The sequence below is a fragment of the Macaca thibetana genome, chromosome 2 (assembly GCF_024542745.1).
Source record: "Macaca thibetana thibetana isolate TM-01 chromosome 2, ASM2454274v1, whole genome shotgun sequence".
Taxonomy (NCBI): Eukaryota; Metazoa; Chordata; class Mammalia; order Primates; family Cercopithecidae; genus Macaca; species Macaca thibetana.
Genome location: NC_065579.1, coordinates 56,804,172 through 56,830,539, shown reverse-complemented (window position 1 = coordinate 56,830,539; position 26,368 = coordinate 56,804,172). Strand labels below are relative to the sequence as shown.

Below are 26,368 nucleotides of genomic sequence, written 5' to 3'. Positions count from 1 at the left end.
CCAGAGGAAAGGAAAAAGCAGCTCCTTTATAAAGCCCTCGGCTCCATGTTTTTCAGAGCGTGGACATTCACTCTCAGAAAACTATGTTCATACATTATCTTCCTATCCTCAGGTTATGTATATGTTTGCTATCTCTAGTAACCCTTTCCCACATTAAAAATAAATACTGGCCAGGCACGGAGGCTCATGCCTGTAATCCCAACATTTTGGGAGGCTGAGGTGGGTGGATCACGAGGTCAGGAGATCGAGACCATCCTGGCTAACATGGTGAAACCCCGTCTCTACTGAAAATACAAAAAATTAGCCAGGCATGGTGGCGGGCGCCTGTAGTCCCAGCCACTCGGGAGGCTGAGGCAGGAGAATTGCTTGAACATGGAAGGTGGAGGCTGCAGTCAGCCGAGATCGCGCCACTGTACTCCAGCCTGGGCAACAGAGCGAACCTCTGTCTCAAAAATAATAATAATAATAATAATAATAATAAAAATAGATGAATACTGTAGCAACATGTACAGCTAGATTTTTTCAAACCATCCTCAGTAGGCTTTCACTACATCCAGGCCCTGATGTAAGTCAGACTTCTGAGCTTAAGGTAATGTTTGCAAAGCTAACTCTCTAAAAGACTGACTTCCAAATCCACATACCATGGATAGCATTTATTGTTTAGAAAAAGCAATAGCAGGAAAAAGAATTCTCCAGTGTGAGCTGGTGATAACAGACTCACAGCAAGTGAAACCTTAGGGCCCTGGTTTTAGGTTAGTTATTCCGATAAACATTGGTTCCATGCTGATGGAAAGCTCGCTTAGCAGCTGACATGCGGAGGGACAAAGCGATCTGCCTAAGGATGAGATTAACATTCCTTATGCAGGTCTCAGGAAAAAGAAATGTGATCAATAAAAACCAGTATTCAAAGTTGGGAATTAGTTCATGCCAGGATAGTCTGAAATAAAATAGATAAAGGTAAGCAAGTTTCTCCAGTTTGAATATCTGAGTTTCCAAATATAGAGGTCTTCAAAGAGTCCAGAAAAATATGCTTTATCCAACAGTATGCAGAGAAAACGTGTCTTAATTCTAAATAATTATACTCTTTTCCCCATTCGAAGTTGGATAAGGTACTTCATGAGTAACAGAAATATCGCTTAGTGTGTCTCTCTCTGAAATATTAATAAAATGATATCCTGATCTCTAAATTTATTAAAATAATGGTAAAATAACATTCTGAACAAATAAAATTATATTACAATCACAAAAGCAGCTTTGTGAAAGTAAACTGGGTATTGGCCAGGAAGACTGAAAAAAGAAAAAGGGTTAAAAAATAAGTCAAGGTTCAAAACAGGAGGTATACATGATCCCTAGGAATGGCATAAGCATAAGTGAGGTAAACCAAACTCCTCCCATATTTAGTATTTTTAAAACCTGAAAAACACAGATTCTCAAACAGGTATATTAGATCCTCCAAAAATCAAAGATAAAATAATTAAATCTATACCTGCGGTATACATTTTTTAAACCAGTCTTCCTAAAAATCCTTAATGCTACTTAGATAAATCCAAGAGAATAATTTCATAACTTAATCACTCCAGCTCTGTTTTCAACTGAATGCCTCAAGTAAAATCTCAACTTGTGAGAATGCTTGCTGAGGATTTCTTGGAAAGCATCTTATTCACAGCAGATTTCTTCAAAGCTATCTAAAAACATTCACAAATGTACACCTAAATATTTATAACTAAGTAGTGTGTATCAAATATATACAAGACGCAAGAGAATAAGAAGTAGGAGCCACATCACAGGACAACCTCAGCAGACGAACACAAACATTCCTATTGTGTCCTGTTCTGGTTATTCATATTACTCTTCTCTGCTAGAAAAGAAATTCCAATGAACTCCCGATACAGAGACAGTTTTCCTTGTTACAAAGGGAACTTTGTTTGAATCCCCCACAAGTGACAAGGTCAATCTTAGCCAATCTTGACATTTCTATGGAACCTTTCCACCAAATTTTTTTCAAAGTCCAAGTCATTTCCCGAAACCTTTTTGAAATCCAAAAAAAACACTGTATAGATAAAGTATCTATTAAGTTCTTTAACAAATACCATTCATCATATGTTCCTCAGGATATTTTTTTATAAATATATTTTTAAAATTATAAAACAAGGCTTACATTATTTAATCCACATCCTTAAAACAATTAGAGAATGGTAATAATATATTGAATTAATATTAAAACAGTATTCACCTTCTTCTTAGCATATAAAAGGTGATTTCACAATTTTTTTAAAAAATCATATTTTCACAGCTTTTTACATAAAGCTGACACTCTAAAAAATTAAAACATTTTGCTGTGAGGTTGCTCAGTATTTATATCAGCACCTAAGAGATAAGAAATTCTTTAAGTCCTAAAAAGACTTGCAAAATCATTTTCTACAAACATTTATTCTGAAAACAGATTTTTTTAGACCAAAAAGCAGAAAATTATAACCTGAATTAAGTTAGCACTTTCCAAACATACATTTTCTTTTCTTCCTAAAATCACTGTAAAGTAGTTTAAGGAGTTTAGTGTAAGTTATTTGGGTATTTTTTTAATCTGAGGAAAATATATAAAGACAGTACATATGCAAAAGTTAGTAAGTACAAACTCCAGAGACTTCAGATTATGAGATACTTTTATAATCAATTAGGTTATTTCTAGAGAATACTGCAACGCCACAACCATTGGGACACATTCACAGACTGCTTATGCTAAAGATATGGACAATATTCCTCACTACGGGAACAATGTCCATGAGAAAACGATAAGACAGTGACCTTTATGATGTGCCACAGAGCTGCGCCACAGAAAACAAGATGCTCTTTGCTCTTAAGTCTCCATATTCTAAGAGGTCAAAGACATTCAAACATGAGATAAAAATTGAATCGCTCCCTCTGAACTAGCTCCATGGGCGATGTACACCAACAGGAGCAAGTTCAAATAATTTTCCAGATGTGTAATCCCTGGCAGATTAAAATTTAAATTAAAATTTAGTTCTGTAGACTGAACTCTTAACTGCACTTAACAATATATATGTATTTTTGAACAAACAGTCTATGCCAACACATTGTGAAGAATAAAAAAACTCACTAGGTACAATTCCAGTTAGGTGAATGACTTCAAACAAATCCACATAACTAATTTAGGCCTCAGTCTCCTTACCCACAAAAGGGAAATGATAGTACAGTAAGTCATCATGATGTTGTTGACAGGTTTTAGAGGCTGCAACTGTAAGCAAAATGATATAAAACTAAACTAATTTTGCCACAGGCTAATGGATATAAACAAAAGTTAAGTTCTTACAGGATATTTCTGGTCAAAAAAAAAAAAATCCCTAAACTTCTAAATAAACACTCAAAACACTTCTAATATTAAACATTGAAATAAGTGTAAGCTATCCATACATTTAAGAAAGAGAAGTAAAAACAAGTAAGATAATTATTTATCCAATTTCTGGTGAATCAGTGAGTGACAGCAGTGGGTTAAATCAAGGTATAAATGTTTGCAAAGTGAAAATTGGAAGGAGCACCCCCTACTACCATGCAGTTCGAAAACAATCACAAATACGATGGCTCAATGAGCGCTTTCGAAAAGCATCGTTTATTGTAGTGCATTTGTATGATTATCATATATTATACAAATTTGTATTTCATAATCATTTGCACTCATTCATTCATTCCTTTCCCAAGCATCTTATTCCAGTTCAGGGTCACACCTGGCCAGAGCCTATCTCGGCAGCTCAGGGGGCGAGGTAAGAGCCAAGCCTGGACAGGACACCCCTTCCATCACAGTGCACTCTCACACACCCACATTCATTGAGACTGGGACCACAGACACGCCAATTCACCTAATGTGCACATCTTCGGGAGGTGGAAGGAAACCTGAGTACCTGGAGAAAACCCACGCAGACACCAGGAGAACATGCAAACTCCACACATGCAATGGCCCTGGCTGGGAATCCATTTTCCCCCCCCCATCAACGTTATAGCAAAACAACATTACTCAAGGATTTGGCATACTTCACAGCATGCTATTAAGGATTAAATCAGATGAAATAAGAAAAGTGTTTGGAGAAACACAGAATTGATGCCCAGATGCTAATAATTAATGCATAGCAATCAGAGGCAATATCCTATGATAAGCAATTAGAAGGCTTTAAAAAGTCTGCTTTTGAAACTTAATTCATCAACCATCTCCCTTCTACTTAAATCAAGTGCTAGCTTTAACTTGGCTGGAACACAAAGTTTAAATTAAAATCTTTTCCATCAGCCAGAAAAACTGTGTGGTCCTGCTTATTTTACTCACAACTGGCAGAGTCAAAATCCATGTAATGGTTCAAAATCCACAGCTATAAATGCAATGCAGATGAAACACCGCAACCAAACCCTAGTCATTGTTTCTTTTTCCATAAATTTCTACCCTAGTTTAAGATTGATAACAGCTAATGACTAAGTTGGTAACACTTTAGTCTGCCCCAACCAGGCTCATTATCCAAGTTTAAATCTCCATGTGACAACTCAGAATCCACAGACTTAGAACTTGTAAAGGCAATGCAAAAAGAACATAATGGGTTCAAATGCCTGCAAAAAGTGACCAGGAGAATGGTCTAATTGGCAGCTGAAGCATGCCAGGGCCTGCTCTGAAGCACTGATCCAAGGAATCTACCACTCACAAAGAAAACACCAGGCTGGTTGGAAGAAATAGCTCAGGTTTTAGTCCTAATCTAGGTCACAATTAATTCTGTATAATTATGGAAGAATCTATTTACTTTGATTCACTCAATGTCAAAATAAAGATGATTGCTAAAATGTAATATTGTGCAACAACTATCTTTAAAAATAAACTCACGCAAACCGTTGCACTAGATGCGCATAAAACAAGACCTGTTCTTTAACTTAATCCTAGACCAATGCTGGCAGAGGCATATACATTCAAAAGTCAACAAATACAAAATCCAGAGACATTTCAGAATACCAGACACAGATGATAAAAATGATTGTAATAACATCAACTAAATAATTGCTGCTAAAGAACTTGCCTAGTGTTACGCTAAGCATTTTATGTGTATCATTTAATCCTCAAAACAACCTTATAGGTTAAGTATACTATCATCCTTATTAAATAGAGAAACTAAGATTTAAAGTCAACAAGGACTTGCCTAACATGATACTAAAATGGATATTTCTTAAGGCTTGAGGCTTTTTATATTTCTGCTGTAATCCTCAACTTATTGTTTCCTGCAAAACTTAATAATGCTATTAATAATAATGTATTTGAACATAAATTCACTGACAAAAATGGTAAAATGTTACTTAAACTATACTATGCCAATCACTATTTGACAAAAAGGGAGCAAAGTGTACACACACACACACACACACACACACACACACCTGGCTACCAGCATTCCAAAAGGAAAGTAGGGCAGAAGGCTGTGGGAGCCAACTGCCACTATACCTTTGTTTCCTGTACAACAGTCCCCTTCTTATGTGGTCCTGGGTCTCCTGGCCCAGTGTTCACCAATGCTGCCCTGCTGCTGGGGTAAAGAGGGTCATCATCTTGCTGCGTACAGCCAAAGAGAGGATCTAGGGTCTGACTACTTCTCAAACAGATTTGCATGAAACTTGCAGTTTTAGTCACACCTTTACCCAACTTCATCATCTATTCCTGCACCTAGGAATTACCTTTAACTTAGTCCTAGACCAAATTAATGTAAGTTCATCACATTCATAGGTCTTTTTCCATTAATACAGCAATTATCTATAAATTATTCCAAGTAACCATAGATTTGTGAAGGAAGAACTAATCAATCAAACAATGCACCACCTTTCAGAGGTTCTGGGATTTAAGTCTGGTTGATTCTTGGTTTTCCACACTACCAGTCTAGATTTAAACTTTCCTGAATTACTGGGCAACCATCTCAGGTTTTTCTGGCTCCAAAATGTTTCAGACTCCAAAATACAGTAGCTATTGTCTCTATTCTTGTTTTCTTTTTCCTCGCATGTTGACCTTTCCATCTTTTTTTTTTTTTTTTTTTTTTTTTGAGACGGAGTCTCGCTCTGTTGCCCAGGCTGGAGTACCGGGATTTTAGAAGAGCACGAATACGGCGCATGTCTCTAATCAGTCATCTTTAACTGGCCTCCTGTTCAATTGTACAAAGACTTCAGATCCCACACTGCTTTTCTGCAGCCTTACCCAAAAGGACTGCATCTATTAAAACATCACTAGTATTTCTTTCTTTATTGAAATAATACTTAAACAACTACCTATTTCTTTTACTATTACTGTAGACACTGGTTGTTGATAAGAGCTGAACAACATGGACTAGAATACTCACATAGACTTACTTTGAAGTACTGTGAAAATACTTTGGGTGAATTTCAAATGAACTTCTTTGTCATTCATCTCAGAGAAAAAGTCAAAAAGTGTCATAAAGAGTAGCTTCTGAATGTCACTGCCTTTCAACTGTCAGTTGAAGAAATTGATTTTAGAAAGAATAAAGTTTCTCTGTTATAGTCAGGAAAATAAGGTAATGGCTTTATTTACCAAAGACTCTGTGGTAAGTTTATATTGCGTATATATGGAATAAGAAAATAACATTTGCTAAAACAAACAGCAACAGCCATTACTTCAGGGCAAAAATTAAACAGGTTCTACAACTTAATATGTTCCATATTCTCTGGCCTAGTTAAATTTCATGTGTTTTTCCTTCAAAATTTAGCTTTAAGAATTAGGGAGGTTGAAATTTTAATATTCATACTATAAAAGACTTTTGAAGGTTTACTGTTATTTGCTTATGCATTAAAGTTTAGAATTTTAATTACCAAATAGAAACAGATTTCATAAGGTAAATATGCTATACTATTATTTACATAAATTGTCATTTTCTGGTAATATGAACTCATTTCATAAAATAATATTAAAGCATGTGCATGTAAAGTAGTTTTTAATGTCATATGGCATTTCAATTTTAATACAGTTTGATTAAAATTAGGGAAAAAACTTTTGGAGAAGCAAGTGCGGGGTAAGTACTATTTTGTATGTTTACTACTATTGTAATTTACTCTGCTACACAAAGCAGAAAGCAGAGAATTTGGCATTCACTGCTCATTATATGTTGGGAACAAATTCAGTTCCTCAGGACACAAAAGCATATTGATGGATATTTTTACTTTACTCTGCAGAAACCGAAGACAAGCATAGTTTTAGCTTTAAATGGTTTTCCAAAGAATACCAATGTTTTAACTTTGTAATTGGAAAAAGAGAAACAAGTACCTTGCAAAGGTCTTCAGTAGCATATTTTTATAGGGTATTAATAACAGCACATTCTGTTATTGAAAAAAATTAAATGAAAGACTGTTAACATAACCTAGATATTTAGAATAAAAACTCAGAATTGAGAGTAAAAACACATCTTTTTATGAGACATCAAAGCAAAGACTCATCTAATTTTCATTTTGCAGAAAACTTTTTAACACAAAAGACCTTACTTAGACCTTAAGAGTTTCTAAATAGGGGAAAAGGATTAACATTCAGTCTTCTACAAAAGATAACTTTCTTTCCTAATAGTATCAGTCTTTTAATAGGGATGTATCTTAAATTTAAAAACAATTGGTATTAGATCATATTCTGTTGCAAATTAATGTAAGTTAATCATATTTATAGGTCTTTTTCTATTAACACAGCAATTATCTATAAATTATCCTAAGTAACCATAGATTTGTGGGGGAAGAACCCCAAAAAAAAATCAAAGGAAATATGAAAATAAGCAAAGTATATACTATGTGTTACGTTTAGTTACGAATTAAGCCTATTCATTTCTAATTGAAAGATGATATCTAATACTCCATTTTTCATGAGATGACCAGGCTTTTAAGATAGCTGAGGTCCTTAAAAGACAGGGAGACCATGAAACCAGGAAGAGCTCATGAATTTGAGTCAGAGGGAAGAAGTTGGTACAGTTAAAGCAGAAAGAAGTAGAGTTGGAAGTCAAAGGCTTTTTCCCTGACATTGACCCAAAGCCATCTAGGCACTACCTAAATTTAAAGAATTTAGCTCTAATCATTCCATGCAAAAGGAAAGTGTATCACCCTTCTTAGGCAGGGTAAAAACAATCAGTAGTATTCTAACTTCCCACACACTCCTTTTAAGGAGGGTTAGACAACAAACAATTGTTAGGCCATGGCACTGACAGAGAGTAACAGGAAGGTGTTAATAAGAGAGGCAAACCCTTTATAGCCAAAGAACATCAGAAAGATCCATGCACACTGTGCAGTTCCTCTTATCCTATTTACTTCATTTCTGTCCCAACCCACAGGCTCCTTAAATGTTTCTTTGTCAAAGTTCTGACATTTGTCTTCTTTTTACTCCATCCATGCATTTCAAAAAAGGCTTTAGTGGCATTTGGGTGGAACAATTCATGCTTATCTGGGACTGCCCTACTAAGTGTAGGATGCCTGGCACCCTGGCCCGCACCTACTAATGTCAACAGCCCTCCATGTCTACTGGGGCAACCAAAAATGCATTCCCAAGTATCTTTAGGGGGTAAATACCACCCAAACCTTTCCATTTCAAGGAAAGTGCCCTAAAACGCCTCTACAAATACATTGGAGGGTGTTCACCAACCGCCATGGGTCCCAAGAACCAATAGCCCCTGGGCAGATGCTGCCAGTTGAAATGCTTTGGAATTTAGGAGCCTTGTAGAATAGGAGGCCCTAAGTGTTAACTGAAATGAAAATTTTTTAAAAGAAGAAAAGAATTTTGCAGAGACATACTACTGATACATACACACATACACACACAGTCAAAATGATTGTTGTCCCTGCTGTTTTCAAACAGTGTCAACTTACATAAATCTTAGTGTTATTTATTGGCAGTCAACAACCTAAGTCACAATGAAGGGGACTAGACACCACACTGTTAATTTGGATGTCAAGGATGTTCTGACCACAACCTATATTGAATATGTCATCACCTATAGCTATAATTTTTCATTAGGTGAAAGTAAAACAATGAAGAGAGCCCTGGTTATGACATACTTAACAATACCATTCTTACTCTGTAATATGTAATTCAGACACTGATCATTTATTTTATTCAAGATTTTATTTCACATTTTCTTGGGACTGTAAACTCTTTCACGAGTAATACATAAGTAGTTGTCAACACTTGGGTGTCACTCTTGAAGTTCAACAAGCAAGCCTTACATCAAGAAATGGCCTTTGCAAATCTTCTGAGTACTTTGAATTTCAAAAGGGCTGTATCTGAAATGAGTGTTTCAAACGAAATCAAAAACACTTTTGTAATGTTAGTTATTATGATATAGACATAAGGTTATCATGTAAAAGCTGAACATTCCTAGTTGAAATATAACAGAGATCAAATTATCACAAAGGCAGATATCCATATTAAAGTATTACATTAGAAGTGAAAACAAAATAAAAATGTAAAGAATACAGATATTTCTTTGTTTTTCTTTTAATGGAGGCTGAAAAGTATTTCAGTTTTCTTTTTTAAATAAAAAAGACAAAAATGTTCAAAATAGCCCCTTACTACAAACTATGACAGAAATAAAAATTTTTAATAAAATCTTAAATGATTTAAATTTTGTGAATGATTGAAATTAAAGTAAAATTTTAGTCTATACTTTAAATAAAATGACTTATTTCAAGGTTAGCCAATTATGAATTTGTCAGCCATATCCAGTGACTTCCCCTGTATTATTTCGGGCTCACATTTCTTACTGCTTGTTTCTCCTTTCCTTGTGTTTCCTTTTCTAACTACATTATGTTTATTGTAGAAGCTGAAACTACAGAAAAGTACAAAGACAGAAATTAAAATAGCTCATAATTCATTAAAGATAATTATCCTTTATGTTTTGATAAATTACCTTTCAAATAATTAAAATCTAAAACAATATGAAATCCCACTCTTTAGATCTGCTTTAAAAATCTAAATGTGTTAGAAAAAAAGTCCATATTATTAAATATTCCTTTCAAGCAAAGATTTTATTGGTTTCCTTTTTAATACAATTGTACACTACAGAAAATAGGTATACATAGATAAATTACCTTTCAAATAATTTACTAAACTAAACCCATATTACTAAATTAGAAAAAAACATTAAATATTCTTTTTTAGAATTTTCTACATAGTTTACTAAACTAAACCCATATTACTATTACAGTTCTTTTAGAATTTTCTTTCAGTTTTCCTGACCTCTTAGAGTGATGATCTTTACATGCCTACTAACCATGAACTATATTAATACTTTTGTTATTTATCCTAAGACTTTGTTCATTGAGGGCAGTCTACTTAGCGGTACATACATACTCTACTGAAAAGGCTATAACATAATGCTTGGTATGAATGATAAGTATTCCATAAAAGATAACTAAAATAATAACTAAATAAATGAACATACACGTCCTTCAAGCTTCAGGGAATACCCTGGATTCTAATATTTTGGTATTTGATAAACTCAGTTATGTTTATCATTTCTACTTGTATTAACTTTTTCAGATAAGATGCCTCTAACAGCTTCTATCTTTCTCAGAGCAGGAAAAAAAAAAATGCTAATACTTTTTCCCTCTCCTTATCAAGCAGATAATTCTCTTTGATTAGCTAAGCCAAACTTACATGTTAACACTGCTGATCTAGTCAAAGAAAATATTCTTCTGTTTCAGTGAGCATTAGAAAACCTCTTTCCTTCCTTCACTTTTGTTGATGTAATGTTAGTGCTTATCTCAAATTTTAAATCGTTTCAATATCATAGAGGAATATTACTAGTTTAATAGTATTTTCCTGACACATACTATGTTCCAGATGGCTCTTATTCATATGGAAAAGCTTGTAAGAGAAATGCTAACTAAAACTATGCTCAGATAATCCTTCTTACCTATCAGATTGACAAAAATCTAAAGGTTTGTTGATATATTCTGCTAGAAAGACTTTGGGGAAGCAAGCATTCATCTATTCTTGGTGGTATTGCAAAACGGTACAATTTCTTTGAAGAAGAATTTGGCAGTATCTTACAAAATAGTATACGCATTTACCCTTTGATCTAGCAATCTTATTTCTAGAAAATCTCAAAGATGGAATGGCTAAAATATAGCAGGGTGTAAGCACAAAGAAAGACTCTCTGTAACAGTAAGACTGAAAATAATCCTAATGCTCATATAGATAGGGGGCTGGATGAATAAATTACTGCACAGTCACTTGCTGGAGAAAGGAGTAAAACATCTCTATAAACTACTATGGAGTAACCTCTAATGTATGTTGTTACGTGAATAAAGAGGTTGAGAAAAATAAGTAGAATATGCTTTCATTTATCTAACAAAGGGAGGGGAATACATATACATAAACATATGCATATGCTTATTATAAAAAACAAAGAAAAACAACTTATTTAAGAGTATCTATACGGGAAGGGAATAGGATAGAGGGGACGGAAATAGAAATTAGACTTCCTTTTTCATGTTTTAAGCTTAATTGAGGTATAATTGATATATGTAAAAGTACCTATTAATATGTACACTTTGATAAATTTGGACTGTCTATGGGCTTTGAATATATCTAGTTTTACAGAGAAAAGCTTGGATTTTTTTTTTCTGGCTATCTACTGAAACAGCCTAAAACCACTTAGCAATGAGCACCCCTGGTACTCACTGAAGTTTTAAAATACCACTTCATCTCAAAAGACACCAGAGCTCTTTGGGGAAATGGCTGATTCCAGGCCTGGAGCAGGAATTGTAAAACATAATCCTTTAACATCTTAAAATGTCATGTAGCAAGAATATAACCAAAAAATATTAAGATCAAAGATGAAACAATTTGAGCATTAATAAATAGAATAAGGTGAACTTTACCACTTGAGTATATGAACAGATGGATGTACCTTTCCCTTTATAGAAATATTTTGGCTAATAAATGAATAAAGAACGATAAATTAGAGTAACACTGTTTTGCAATCCTTAATGAATTAATGGATCTGGTACTGATTACCACCCATACATTATGTGCTTCGTGGGAAATTCTACAGAACAAATGACCTGATTTCTTCAACAAATAATTCCAAGGAAAAAAAACATAAAAATGAATGAGGAAAGTTTTTTAATGTGCAGACATGCTATAATCTCTAGGATAGAGGTAAAAAAAAAAAAAAAGTAAGGAGCAGAGCAGTGTTTATAGTATGGTAAGATTTAAGTAAAAACAAGAAAAGAATATATATATACACATATTTTTTCTTACATAATCATAAAGTATTACTAAAAAGATATACAAGAAAGCAAATGTTGACTGTGGTTGTGTTTCAGGTGGCCAGGGAACAGTATATGAATGACATTTTACTATAGGATCTTTTGTATTTTTGGAATTTTAAAACATGTGAATCTATTACTTGCACACACAAAAATTAAATAGAATAAAATCATAAAAGCATCATCATAAGTATGACCACAATGGTGTAGTTATGTAAGAAAATAAACTTATTCATAAGAGCTGAATAGTGAAGCATTTATAAGTAAAACATCCTATGTGTATAGTTGGAAAAATTTAAGCAAAAATCATTGATAAGTAAATATGGAAAATTTTAACAACTGCTAAACATAAGTTTTGAATGAATAAAAGTTTATTATATGATTTTATCTACTTTTCATGACGAAAAGTAAAGCAAAAAAATCTTAATATAATGAAAATATATATTATTAAATTGTAGCCGGATACTGCCTATAGAAGACTTAAGCCTGAGGCTTACTCTTTCTTTACTGAAATGGATGAATATCACAGACTAGTACCAAACCAAGGCCCTCTCCTTGATGCAATCAGAAATAAAGAGCAAGTGAAGTGGGGAAAGAGAAGGAATAAAGTGACTTCGGACAGCTGTCTGCTGTCACAATTCATTACACACTGAGCATCTGTCTATCCACCAAACTTGAAACATATCTAAAATTTATTTCAAGGAATCAAGGCAAAAGCCAATTAAATGAGACTTTATGACCTGAAATGCCTTCCTTTAGAGATAACAAAGTGTCTATTAGTATGCAACTTCTTGGCACGACCAAAGGCAGAGTGCAGCGCACTTACTTTTTGCTTGCCTCACAGACGTCTGTAATATTGGAGAAAAGATGGTGCCTCTCGGTTTTAGTCATTGTATCACTCAGTTCTTTAGAATTTTTAAACATTCGTATCAAGATCTCCAAGCTGAGTAGATATGAATGTTCAGAGGATATGACTTCAAAGATAGCCTGGTAAGAAGGACAAATAATTGTATTATTAATTATTTTAATTAAAGAACTAAATATAGCTGTCATAATTTTGCTATAAGAATAACAAGATATTCCACTTTTCAAGCATAATATCTTGGAAAGTACAAAAAGAGAAGCATTAAAGAAACAACATCACCAAACTACTCTCTTTACATAATACACATTTACCCAAATCTTAAAAAATAATCACTATCTGTAAATATGAAAAAAATGAAAGCATGTGGATGACTTGACATCACATCCTGAGGTCATGCCTTTGCCAAGGGGTAGAATCTACAGAAGGAAGCTAGAGCATGTCATAAAATCTCAGTGTGACATTCATTAACCTTTGGGGTCATCTCCTCCAGTCCTGCTTTCAAAGCATGCTGCTTTAGGGAAAGTAAGGATTTATGGTCCTCTCTTGAGACTCGGAGAAAATTTCTCACACCTTCCTTCCCTTCCCTCTTGTGTGTCATGCTCTTCCTCTCTCTACGCTTAATCTAATTTCAGTCAATAACAGCAAATATTCTGGTAGGACTGTGTCTACCCTCAAAAGGTTCTTATCAGCCACAGGAATTCTTTTATATAAACTCATACAATTGAAAGTAATTCCATCTGTTCAACAAGTCACACTCTCCACTCTCATCAGTGTCTCAAGAAGGAGCAAAGGACTCTCTGCAGAGACTCTCAGAGGCAGGCACACAGTGGTTTTCCTGATAAGTACTAACGATGAAATACCAACCCACATATGTGGATAAGACTCCAACGCCCTGTGTAAGGAATTCATCTAGATCCTTAACAAAATCAAATTCAGATCCTCTAAAAAGGGACATAGGGAAAATGCAGGCCTAAGATTCACAGACTTCCTGGAAAGCTCCCTGGTAATGCCGCCTTCATCACCCTGATCTCCAGGGCTCCACCCCTTCAAGTCCTTGCCCCAAAGAGCAGAGGGTACTGTGCTGGGTGGGAGCAGGAAAGGCACAAGCAGGTGCTGATGGGTGCTCTATATTTTAGAAATCAGGTTAGAAGTGCTAATCTCAGGGTTCACCTCCACTTTTAACTTCTGTAAGGTTTAGGGACTTGGGTCTTACTTAAATGTGCTAATCTAGCCTCAGCTGTGTTTCATGAAATTAAGTGATTTAACTATCTGAAGAGTAAAGAGTTAAAAAATGTTAAGAGTCTCATTTAACCAGTATGTTGTGTAATTTTTTCAATCAATACAATAACCCCCAAAAACTATACACAAAGCAAATTAAAGAAAAAATTACCTTCTGGACCATAAATAATGGATTTCAGGTGTTGATGTATATGATGCCTTGGAATGACTTAAAATATTTGCAACAGCAAAGACATTTTTCACTTCTTCAATGCTGAACTATGCTAATTTATTAATGTGATTAAGTGTTGAGGGTTTTGAAAACCAAAAATTAATACTGCTGAATTCAACATTTTATATAATTTATTTTAATTTGTTTTTGAAGGGCATAAACTAATTAATAAAACCTTTGTTATCTCCAAAGGAAAACATTTAGGGTTATAAAGTCTCATTCATTTGGCTTTTGTCTTGATTCCTTGAAATAAATTTTGAGGTATGTTTCAAGTTTGGTGGACAGACAGATGTTCAGTGTATAATGAATTGAGACAGGAGACAGCTATCTGAAGTCATTTCATTCCTTCTTTTCCCCCACTCTGCTCAGTCTTTACTTCTGATTACATCAAGGAGAGAGTGTGTAATCTAATCCAAATATCCAAACTGGGCAAAAAGACATAATGAACTATTTATAACAGATCACAGGAAACGGTAAATAATTGGTAGTTTATTATAATACATTTAATAAAATAATTGCTAAAATATACTGCAATAATACTATCAACTCTTTAAAAGCAAATTAGGTTAGACCTGTTATATATAGCAGGTAGAAACAGCTATATAGGAATAGAAAGTCTGAATAAATATTTTCAGAATATGATAGAAATAGGCAAGGTTTAAATATATAAGGTTTAAAAGAACAGAAGAGTTCAAATGGGATTAATACCTTGGAGGAGCTTTTAAATTTAGCCACAAGGAGAGGGAAACGTTTTTACGTCACAATGTTAACAGTGAAGGAAAAAGTCCCATCTACTGTCCAGCATTGGAAAAATAGATAAAAAATCTTTAAAGGTGGTGTTCATAGAAGAGAATACTATATGATGATTGAAATGAATGATCTAGATTCATATGCATTAACATGAATAATCTCAAAAATAATGTTGAGTGTAAAAAACAAATAATCAAAAAATATGCACAGAATAGTATCATACCTATATATTTTCACACACATGCACAAAAAAATATGTGTGTGTAGGTTATACATAATTTTAAAACACAGGCTGGAAGTATACATACCAGTTGTTGTCTCTGGGGAGGAAAGGAAAGAAATGGGACTAAGGAAGAGAATGCAGGCCTTCTACACTATCAGTTTTATGTTCTTTTTAAAAAAGGAGAAAAATTACAATTGTTATACATTTGTTAATTCTCAGTGGATAGGTACATCAAAGTTCTATGTTATTACTTTTTTAAAACTTGGAAAAATGGCACTATACTGCACCCTTAAATTTTGCTTTATTCTTAATGTCAACCAAAAAAAAAAAAAAGGGACATCCTTGTGTCCTTTGTGGAATCAATTTATATGCATGCATATGCACTGACATACACACATGCGCACACACTAATATGCATGAAGCAAGAGGAAAACACTTTGAGAGCTTCACAATATTATTACAATATGCAGTTTTCTCAAATTGCATTGATTTAAACTTCAAGTTGTAAAACTCCATTATTAACTTGTTTTTACTAAATAAACTTTTTATTTTGGTAAAATTTTAAATTTATAGAAAACTTGCAAAGAGTGTTCAGAGGCCCCTGTATGCTTCATCCAGCTTTCCCTAACCTAGGGTATCTTACATAAATAGGCTCCATTTATCTACAGACTAATGTGACCATCAGTTTTTCCATAAACATCCTTTTTCAGTTCTAGGATCCAACGTTGGTTTCATTCTTTATCATATTTCTCTCAGTTTAAATACCTGAACTAGGGACTTTGTTGTTTAAAATCAAATGATGTTGAGTGATATTGAGATATTTAAAATTTTTTTCTTTTCTGGGGGCTTATGTGTAGCTTTACTTTAAAATGATCACTTACTGCTTGTGTTAAACAAATACAATTTTCAAAGGACAACACTGAACAAGTGCACACAAAAAGTGAAAACACAAAAGAGCAGAGACTGACACGCACACTCCAGAGCTCTAAAGCAGCTGCTCGATAGAAACATACCTCTTGTCTCTTTCTTTCCTCTTGGCTTACTGTCTGAGATAATCCATTTCTTTTCACCTAGGAGAAAAAGCAAAGTAGAGTTGACTCATTTATCAATACTTTAAAAGTTTCCTTATTATTCAAGGCATAACTCTACGCCCTTCAAAAATGAATTAAGATAAACTATACAAAATGTTGAATTCATCAAATTATTATTAATTAATCAGCAATTATTTACTAAATATTTATAGTGTGCCAAAAAATATACTAAGCATTTTACACCCTTTTTCCCATTGAATCCTCATACAAACTCTAGAAAGCCGATACTGTTCTTTTCCCCATTTCACAGATGGGGGTAACAACTGAGGCTTAGGATCCAAGAGCATGTAGCTAATAGGTAACAAGGCCAGGATCTGCATCGATGCCGGTCCAATTCCAGGGCTAATGCTTTTAGTCAACATTATTGGTTAGGGACCCCCTACTTTATATGAAAGGCACCCCATTTTAAGGGTTGGGCTAGCATCACTAAGACCCCTTCTAATACCAAGTCTGTACCAGTTTTCATGTGTTTTTTTTGTCCACATATGTCTTGGAATGTTCTTAGCTTTACCCACCATCCTGACCCTGGGTCAGCCTGTCAGCAAGAATTCATGGTTAAAAAGGATTCTTTACACATTTTAATAAGGGAGGAGACTGGCCAGAAGAATGTAACCCTTCAGAGCTGCTCCCTTTGGTTAACCCTGACGAGGAATTTCACAAGATTTCCTGCATGACCTAAAGCCCGGCAGATAGATATACAGGTGTCATGCCCACAATCTCTGCAGGTGAGGTCACCAGCAAGACTTTCCATGCCAGTGGCATCTCCGCCCAAATGGGGTTCAGACCCAAAAAATCTTGAGAAGAGAATGAAAAACCTGGGCTTAAAGACCTACACAGATGACAGCTAGTTTACTGTGGAATTAAGAGTACTTTGTCCGATCAACAGAGAGGGTAAACCCACAACTAAAGTACTTGCTCCTTTGAAGGGAAAGAGAAGGTAGTTTTGACAAAGATAAAGCATTAATATACAGAATTATAATCTTTCACTAATACTAACATGACAGATAGTAAAATATTCCTTTAATAAAAAAGCCATCAGTAAGGAACTAGCAAAACTATGGTGCTAGAAAAAGACATTCCGGGCAGCATTCTTGTATTCTCATTAAGAAAACTGAAGGGTCGCACATTTGGGGAGCCTGAAAGTTCCCTCTAAGTTATGACAAAGCAGCTCCTCATTGCTGGCTGCCAGGCTGCTGCTCCCGGGCCTGTGCTCCCGTCTCCATCCTTCTATGCCCTGTAACAGAACAGGCTCTCCAGATTCTTCCTCCAAGGCCCAGAAGAGTCATTTTGTCCACCTGAGGCATCATTCCACAGTCAACTCCAAATTAAGTAGCACCATACAGCAGGTGTCTGGAGTAGAAGGTCATGAACAGGCAAGAAGATTTCAGAGACTGATCAAGGTGGAGAGATGAAGCCCAGGAGGGGAGAGAATGATCTGAAAAGAGGAAGAATGATTTGAAAAGGGGACCCCAAGAAGACTGAGAGAGAGCAGAGAAGAGACAATCAGGGGAGAATGAGAATGTAGGTGAATAACATCAAATGGAAGTAAGGAAGAAAGAAAAGCAGAGAGGAAAGGAGGGAGGAAGAATGGAAAAGGAAGAAAAGAAGGGGAAAGAATGTGTACAAAGTTTTTAATAGGAAATACCTCTGAAAATTCTCAAATTCAGAAACAGTGACCTTATCTGTAAACTTAAGTAAAAATCACTTGATGTTCCAGGCTTTTTTAGCATGAAAAACATACGTTTATACCTACAGTCTTAACATATACATCCTTTTTGAAGTTTACCAATTTTTGCTAAGAGAATCTAAAGTATTGTCAAATTTATCACATTTCTTCAAGTGTTTCTATTGTCTCCATTTGTGGGCAAGAAAATATAATATACCAGCTTTTAAAACCTACGAGTCTTACTTGATATATAAGGTGAAGGAAATTAAAATTGTACAGGCTCCTTTTTCTTATTTATTTATTTATCGAGACAGAATCTCACTCTGTTGCTCAGGCTGGAGTGCAGTGGCGCTATGTCAGCTCACTGCAACCTCCACCTTCCAGGTTCAAGCAATTCTCCTGCCTCAGCCTCCTGAGGATGAGGAGCTGAGATTACAGGTGTGCACCACGGTGCCTGGCTAATATTTGTATTTTTAGTGGAGAGGGGGTTTCACCATATTGACCAGGCTGGTCTGGAACTCCTGACCTCAGGTGATCCGCTCACCTCGGCCTTCCAAAGTGCTGGGATTAGAGACGTGAGCCACCGCGTCTGGCTTCATTTTTAAAATATACATTTCATACCAGCTTCAGCTAGGTACAAATGGGAAGACGTAGACAGCCAAAGCAATACTCCTTTAAACACACAGACAGCCAAAGCAACCTCATTTGAACTTTCTTATTCCTCACTGGTTTAAATTTCTTATTTAAATATATCATCGACAAGTAGAACTGCAAAAGTAGTTTTTAACAAAGCAGTAAGAACCGGATTTAATGTGAGGTTCTTGATTTTGTATAATCCAGCCAATTCATAAAACTGTTCAAATCTGTGGATTCTGAATTTTAAAGAGAATATATGAACATATGTCAATACCTTCAACATTTTAAGTAGATAGAAAATAATTCAAATAAAATGACAGTGAACAATACTACAGTTTTGACATGTTAAAAATATGAGCATATATCTGTGCCTTATTAAGACAGTGAATGCACAGAACTCGCTAATGTTATAATAGTTTTAAATTCATAATTACAAATTTACTGTATAATGGATGCTGAAATTCTTGACCTGTGATCTTTATAACTGAAAAATTTTACATGTCAAAATGAGATAGAAATTAATAATTCACTAAACCTAATAAAGAACACTAAAAGATATTTCTTCTATGGATATGATACTGTCTAGTTAGACCCAAAACATAGGTTATGAAATTTGTAAACGGGTAAGCTCCCAAAGTATAGATCCAAAAGGTAATTATTAGACACTCCATCTAAAATCATGCCGGTTTCCCTTTTGATACCTTGTGCTATGGTCTGAATGTTTGTGGTCTCCCAAATTCATATATTGGAATCCTAACCCCTAAGGTGATGGTATTAGGAGGTGGAGCCTTTCAGGAAGTGATTAAGCTTTGCCCCATGAATGGGATTAATACCCTTTAAAATAGGCCCCAGAGAAACCCCTAACCCTTCTACCATGTGAAGAGGTAGCAAGAAGGCACTAAGTGCCAGAAAGCAGCCCCTTGCCAAACACCAAATCTGCCCTGATTTGGGGCTTTCCAGCCTCCAATACTGTGAGAAATAAATTTCTGTTGTTTATAAGCTACCCAATTTATGCTATTTTGTTATGGCAGCCCAAACTAAAGTACCTTGCAGGTCTGAGCTTCTCAGATAAATACCCTAAGAAGGAACAGACAAGCTTTAGACTGTGAGTCCATTATTACACTCGTTCCAGTTACGCTAAGCATCTCCACCTTGCAGCGAAATGTGTAAAAGAACTGTAAACTCTGTGTAATATTTATTGGTCTTTGACTCCACTAACTGGAATAGGTTATGAGCCAAGTTCTCTAAGCCCCAAATAGATCCTCAAATTGTCATTTACACAGAACTTATCTATGGATCTAGCCAGTCCTACAGCTGTGGAGAGAACCAAGATTAGCACCAGTCCCTTAACTGATCAGATAATCATTTTCTGTGAAGTAAAGAGGGATATTTACATTCTGACACCCTCTTTGTTCTCAGACCCTCCATGACTTGACACTGTTTCTAGATGAATGTGCATTCCTTCTATTTTTGACCACCAGCTAGGGAAAACAGATGGGAAGACTCCAAAAGCCTCACCAACCAAAAAGACTCAAAAATGTAGCCAGTTAAAAATGACATTAGATTTACAATCCAAGATCACTCTGTCTCCATAAAGCACTAATTTATACTGAACACCCATTTGAGCTAAGACTCAATGGACTTTACTCATTTGCTGAAAATAAGTTTGTTTTTCATGTCCATTGGTGATTCTCTATTTACAGACTTCCTTTCTCAAGAGCTCAAATGGGAAGGGATTTCAAAGTGAAATTATACCACAGGACACAATCACTTTCAGGTCCTTTCTACAGACTTAATGCAACCTGAGTAGTCCCTGAATTACAAATGAGCTAGAGTTCTTTCACTGTAAATAACATGGGAACAGCAGCAGTTTGAGAGTATGCTTGAAATCCCTAAAATGAAAAATCTGCCAGAGTCCAGAAAGAGTGTCCTCTGTAACCAGACCCAACAGGCTCTCTTTAACCCCACGACATCCACAAGGAAAGGTTCTAAGACATCACTCTACCTAACTAGGTGCTGCCACAGAACACAAATTTCAAAGGGCCAGAGATTTGCATAACCAAACACTACATATGAGGTCAAGATGGGTCATCTTTTTGGGAAGTGGTGGGTTATCAGAAAGGGAGAATGCTTTTTTTAAGAAAAGAAAAAGTAGAAGGATAATAGCACATATCATAAAATCATATGCTTAATTTAAAAATGCATCAGGTAATATGCCAATGACCTCCAAATTTATTTGTTCAGAAAGCTGATCTCTCTGATGTCCTGTTGTTAAGCTTAATTCTGCAATCCTCAAAAAAGTGTTTGGATCTCAAGAAATAGCAAGTACTCAGCCTCAAGCAGACAACATCGAGTTTGATAAAATAATGGAAAACTCAGATAAAGCAGGCCAGGACATTTGCTCCTCTATGGCCTGCATCACCATCTACAGACAGAGCCAGGATTCCTGAATGAACCCAAATTATTTCAATACAGACATGAAGCTGAGAATACAAACTACAGATAAGTAATTAAATGCACAAGAATGAACTGTTGTGCTTCGTACATTTAGGAGATAAACACGCATTACTTCATTTGCAGCACTCACTAGCTTGCTACCCGTGTCAATTCCTGATTCAGAGTTCTGGTTGGTTCTTAATTTATTTCTCAAACTACCATTATATCAAATGTTTACCATGAACCAGGTACTGTTCCTTCCATGCATCTAAACCCTATAACAATTCTGTGAGGAAGGCATTACTATCCCTAGTTTACAAATAAAGAACGGAGACATAGAAAAGTTAAGTCATTCACCCTAATAAGTGGAAAGCTGAGATTCAAACTTGGGTCTGCTTGTCCACCCCCAAAGCCTGAGCTCTTCATCGTTGTAGCACACTGCCTTCTAAAACTTCAGAGTTAAGAGCTGTCCAAGCTACTCTTCTCCTAAATTAAGTTCCTCCCCCTGAATGCCCCAGAAACAACATCTCTCATTGGCTTCCTGGCTTCTGCTGCAGTGAAAGCTAAGCTGTCAGCAGGGCTCCCTGGTCATTTAACTTGTTGATTAATCCTGACATTTCTACCACCAAACAAATTCCTCTCTTTTACTTGTGGCTCTCTCTAACTTGCATTCCCTGCTGTGGGTTACTGAGCCTGGACCAAAATGTATTCTCTATCCCCCAAATGAACAAGAGATCCAGTTCTCATGTATCTATCAGCTAAATTAAGAAGAGAAAATGAGGTTAACAAACACATGAAAAGCTAATGACACAGAATTAGCAAGGACGAAAGGGAATAAATTCAGGGTAAAGGTCAATTCTATAATTTAACCAAAGCTTATCAATTTTTAAACGTGCACTATTTAATAAAATACTGGGGAATAGACCAGACTTATAGCAGTGGTTAACAGCTGAGGAGTTGGGAATGGTGGTAAAGTCAAGCAGCTTTCAATCTTAACTCTTAAGTTTATTTTTTTTAATAAGGAGAATGTAATTCTTTTACTTCAGTAGTTCAAAAATAATTATTCTTAAAAACTTAATCAGCTTTAAATTTTGAATTTTAAATTGAAAAATTAGAAACAAACACATATAGATTAACAACAGGAAATTGGTTAAAAGAGCTAAACATCCACTTATTTGAGGAACTAGTATGCGGGCTTTAAAAAGGTTGTTGTAGAAGAATATTTAATGACATGGAAGGTCATTCATAACACTGTTAAAAAAAAAGGTGATAAAACAGGAGGCTTAATAACATGAAAAGATATTTACAACATTAAGAGAAAAAAGTGACAAAACTATTACTACATTATTGATTTTTGCATAAAAGACAACCCCTCTCTATATATATTTTTAAAACTGAAAAGTTATACACAAAAATGTTAATAGCGATTGAATAGAAAGAGATAGTTCGATTTTTTTTATTTTTATTTATTGGTACTTTCTGATTTTTCTGTACAAATACGTCTTGGCTTTGCAATTAAAGCAACACTTTGAATAACAAAAACTAAAATACTACTTCAACATCCTCTCCCAAAAAAGAAAGAAAACTAGAGTAGGGCAGACAAGTAGAACTGTTCAAGGGTGCCAATAAATACCTCTATTTCTTTGTTGCTGCCCCAAAGAGAAACTAGAGAAAGGAGAGATGACCACCTGTAGATAAAAGAAATGAGAAGCTAAGGTAAAGGGAGGCAGCAAGAAAGAAAGATTTTAATCAAGTCCAAACTGAGCAATGGCTTATGAGACAGTGCTGAAAATGAGTGATGACAGGCCGATCTGCAAGCATGAGAGATAAAGGAGGAAAGGCCTGTTAAGAGTCTGTGTAACTGAGAATGACGCCACTTACACATAGTGAAGGTATGAGTCAAGGGGTTAAGGAAAGTAGAACAGGTCTGAGGTTCCTCTCTTGCAGAAGAAAAGAATACCTGTGTCTAAAGATGATGCCAACATATTAGTTGCTATTTTACTTTTGTTTGCTAATTTTGTAAAATGACAAGTGGATAGGAATGACAAACTCCAAAATAATAAGCTACTTAGAACAACAGCGACAGTGAATTTCTGAGGTTTTGCAATAAAAATCTAACCTGAGCAAAATCTGTTTCTGAAAAATGGATAATAGAGTAAACTGATGCTTTGCATTAGATGTACAAAGCAGAGTGGTTTCTTTGGACAGGAATTATCTTATTGTACGGAGTTCTGAGAAACAGACACAGAATTCCTATCTCTCTTCTTCCCTTTGCTACTATCAAGCTTTATTGGCCAGGCACAATGACTCACGCCTGTAATCCCAGCACTTTGGGAGGCCGAGGCAAGTGGATCACGGGAGGCCAGGAGTTCGAGACCAGCCCGGCTAACATGGTGAAATCCTGTTTTCTGTGTCTACCAAAAAGAAAAAAAAAAAGAAAAAAGAAAAAGCTTTGTTCAAGTGATTTATACCTTCATTACTTTTATTTTCTACTCTTCTGCCAAATTAGCCCTACTAGTTTAAGTCACATCCTATAGACAAAACTTTTCTCACCTTCACTTCACTGCTTTCTGTGATTCCAACTGTGTCTTTCACTTTGGCATTCTGTCCTACATCCTTTCAAAATATCATTTAGACATTTCATTTGTATTGTCTTCTGCTCTAGGTTCTAAGCATCTAGAGGGTAGGCTGGGTTTTAGCCTTGTTTTGTTTGCCTCATTCACTACAATGCAGTGGAAAACAATTAATTTTGGAGTCAGATATTAGCACTGTTCAAATTATAAGTTATAAACTGTCAGTGAATGCAAAATAAAGTCTTACGGTAAAGTGATCGTTATCTATTTAAATGTAACAAACAGAAAAAAAATTAAAATACTATAGTACACTGCAAGCAGAAGTATAAAGTAACTCCTGCCTTGTAAAATTTCTTTGAGATATATACACACATACACATGTACAAACATATACGTTCAGACACACATACTGGTTTACAAGGCAGAACATATTTCTTATCATGTTAAGTGGCTGATAAAGACCATGGTTACAATGTCCACTCTATGATGTATAAACTCACACTAGACAAAAGTCAGTCAGTCATGTTGTTTAACACTCCCATGGACCTCTACAAGAAAAACCATTCTACTTGCAGCCTCTGCAAAAGAAGCGGCCCCAAGGGACCACATTTTGTGCCGCAGTACATCATGGAAGCCAACCAAAGCTGACTGGAGCAGAGTTCGTTAAGCACCTGGCTAAATGACAATACATGTTCTAGTGACCTATTAAGTGGGGACAAAGTAGCTGAGCCAATATAATCCCCTCTCTCTCAAGGAACTAAACTGGGCAACTAAACTGTGTCACTCACTTTGGCATTCTGGCCTACATCCTTTCAAAAATACATTGGAAGCTGAAAGAGTGACTTGAGGGCAGGACGGGGCTGTTAACACAGCCTCAAGTGTAAGTTACAAGAACTCAGAGGCCTGGCATTGTGACTCACGCCTCTAATCCCAGCACTTTGGGAGGTCAAGGCGAGCAGATAACCTGGGCTTAGGAGTTCGAGACCAGCCTGACCAACATGACAAAACCCTGTCTCTATTAAAAATACAAAAATTAGCCCGGGATGGTGGCGGGCACCTGTAATCCTAGCTCCTCAGGAGGCTGAGGCAGGAGAATCACTTACAGGAGGTGGAGGTTGTAGTGAACTGACATTGTGCCACTGCACTCAAGCCTGGGCAACTGTCTCAAAAAAAAAAAAAAAAAAAGAACTCAGAAACTGAGTATGCTGGAGCTTTCAGGAAAAAGACAAGCATAGTAAAAAAGGAAAATAAGCCAATTCATGAGACGAGAAAAGAGTCCACAGGCAGAGCTGCAGTCACATTATTGGCTGAGCACCTGGGAGAAATATAGTTCCTGCTCTTGCAGAGCCCTAGGTACATGTATCCATTTTTTGAGGTCACTGCAGAGGCTGTTCCAAGTAATCTCAAGACCTTAACCAGCAGCAGCATTTAACATCCTAGCCTCTCAGCTGACTTGTTACAATGTAAAGAATTTGTACTTACCCTCGTGGCATTGTCCTGGGGACTACATAAACTGTATCTGAAATTACCTAACACAATCCTGGTACACAATAAGTCTCCTGCAAATATTTGGTCAGTAATTTAACTGCATGTAAATAAATCAATACTGTGATGATCCCAGAGCTAACAGCTATTATGCAACTCAGTCTGCTCATTCAGAGACTTTGGACCCGTGTGGATATAAGGGCTCCCCGTGGCCCAGGTGGGCACACAACAATCAGACTCCTTTGCACTCCACTACCAGAAGCAGGGTTTCTAACCATGCAAAGTACAAATTGCTCCATTTTTGTATTATTACATTTGGATAGGCTTATTCTCTACAAAGAGGGAAATAATCTGCGATTTTATTTTAGTGTCAATAATACTTCCTGCTGCAGAAGTTGTCCACTGACTGTATAGTTCTCATCTCCTCAAAATAATAGAAATATAGATAATAAACATCCTAATATTAAGATATTAGAGTACAGGCTAATAATCTAGAGAATCAACAGGCTATATGTGCTCCAGATAAATCCACAAAATTTGAGTAACAAATTTTTAAGGATTTATTCCATATTTAAAGATTCACTAGTAATTTTGAAGGTGACAATATTCTCCAGTCATCATGGAGACCAGCCACTGTGTGGATGTGGCCCTGAGAAATAGCCCCGTCTTTGGACTGAGGAAGGAGACCCCACAAGAGGATACATTAAGCACAACAGGGCAAATACAAGAATCCCACAGATAAGTCTGCAATCCAAAGTCAGTATGAGAAAGCCTTTCTACGCAGTTATTCAGAACTCCTCAACATCCCTGAGTCTTCTCTTCTATCTAATTATGCTGTATTGCTACAGACTGCTATTATTCTTGAATGTATCCCTTCCACCTCCCCAAAAGAAACAGCTAGTTGAGAATAA

The 26,368-nt window shown here is 35.7% G+C and overlaps 1 protein-coding gene across 1 annotated transcript in view; it reads right to left on the bottom strand.

The window, feature by feature from the left end:
• The window catches only part of ARHGEF26 (Rho guanine nucleotide exchange factor 26), a 136,853-nt gene that overhangs the window by 92,346 nt on the left and 18,139 nt on the right, over window positions 1–26,368 (bottom strand). The window contains exons 4-5 of the mRNA XM_050778226.1: window positions 16,584–16,640; window positions 13,109–13,269 (exon numbers count right to left, since the gene is read on the bottom strand). Of these exons, the coding sequence (XP_050634183.1) occupies window positions 13,109–13,269; window positions 16,584–16,640 (218 nt within the window). The remainder of the gene's footprint in view (window positions 1–13,108; window positions 13,270–16,583; window positions 16,641–26,368) is intronic.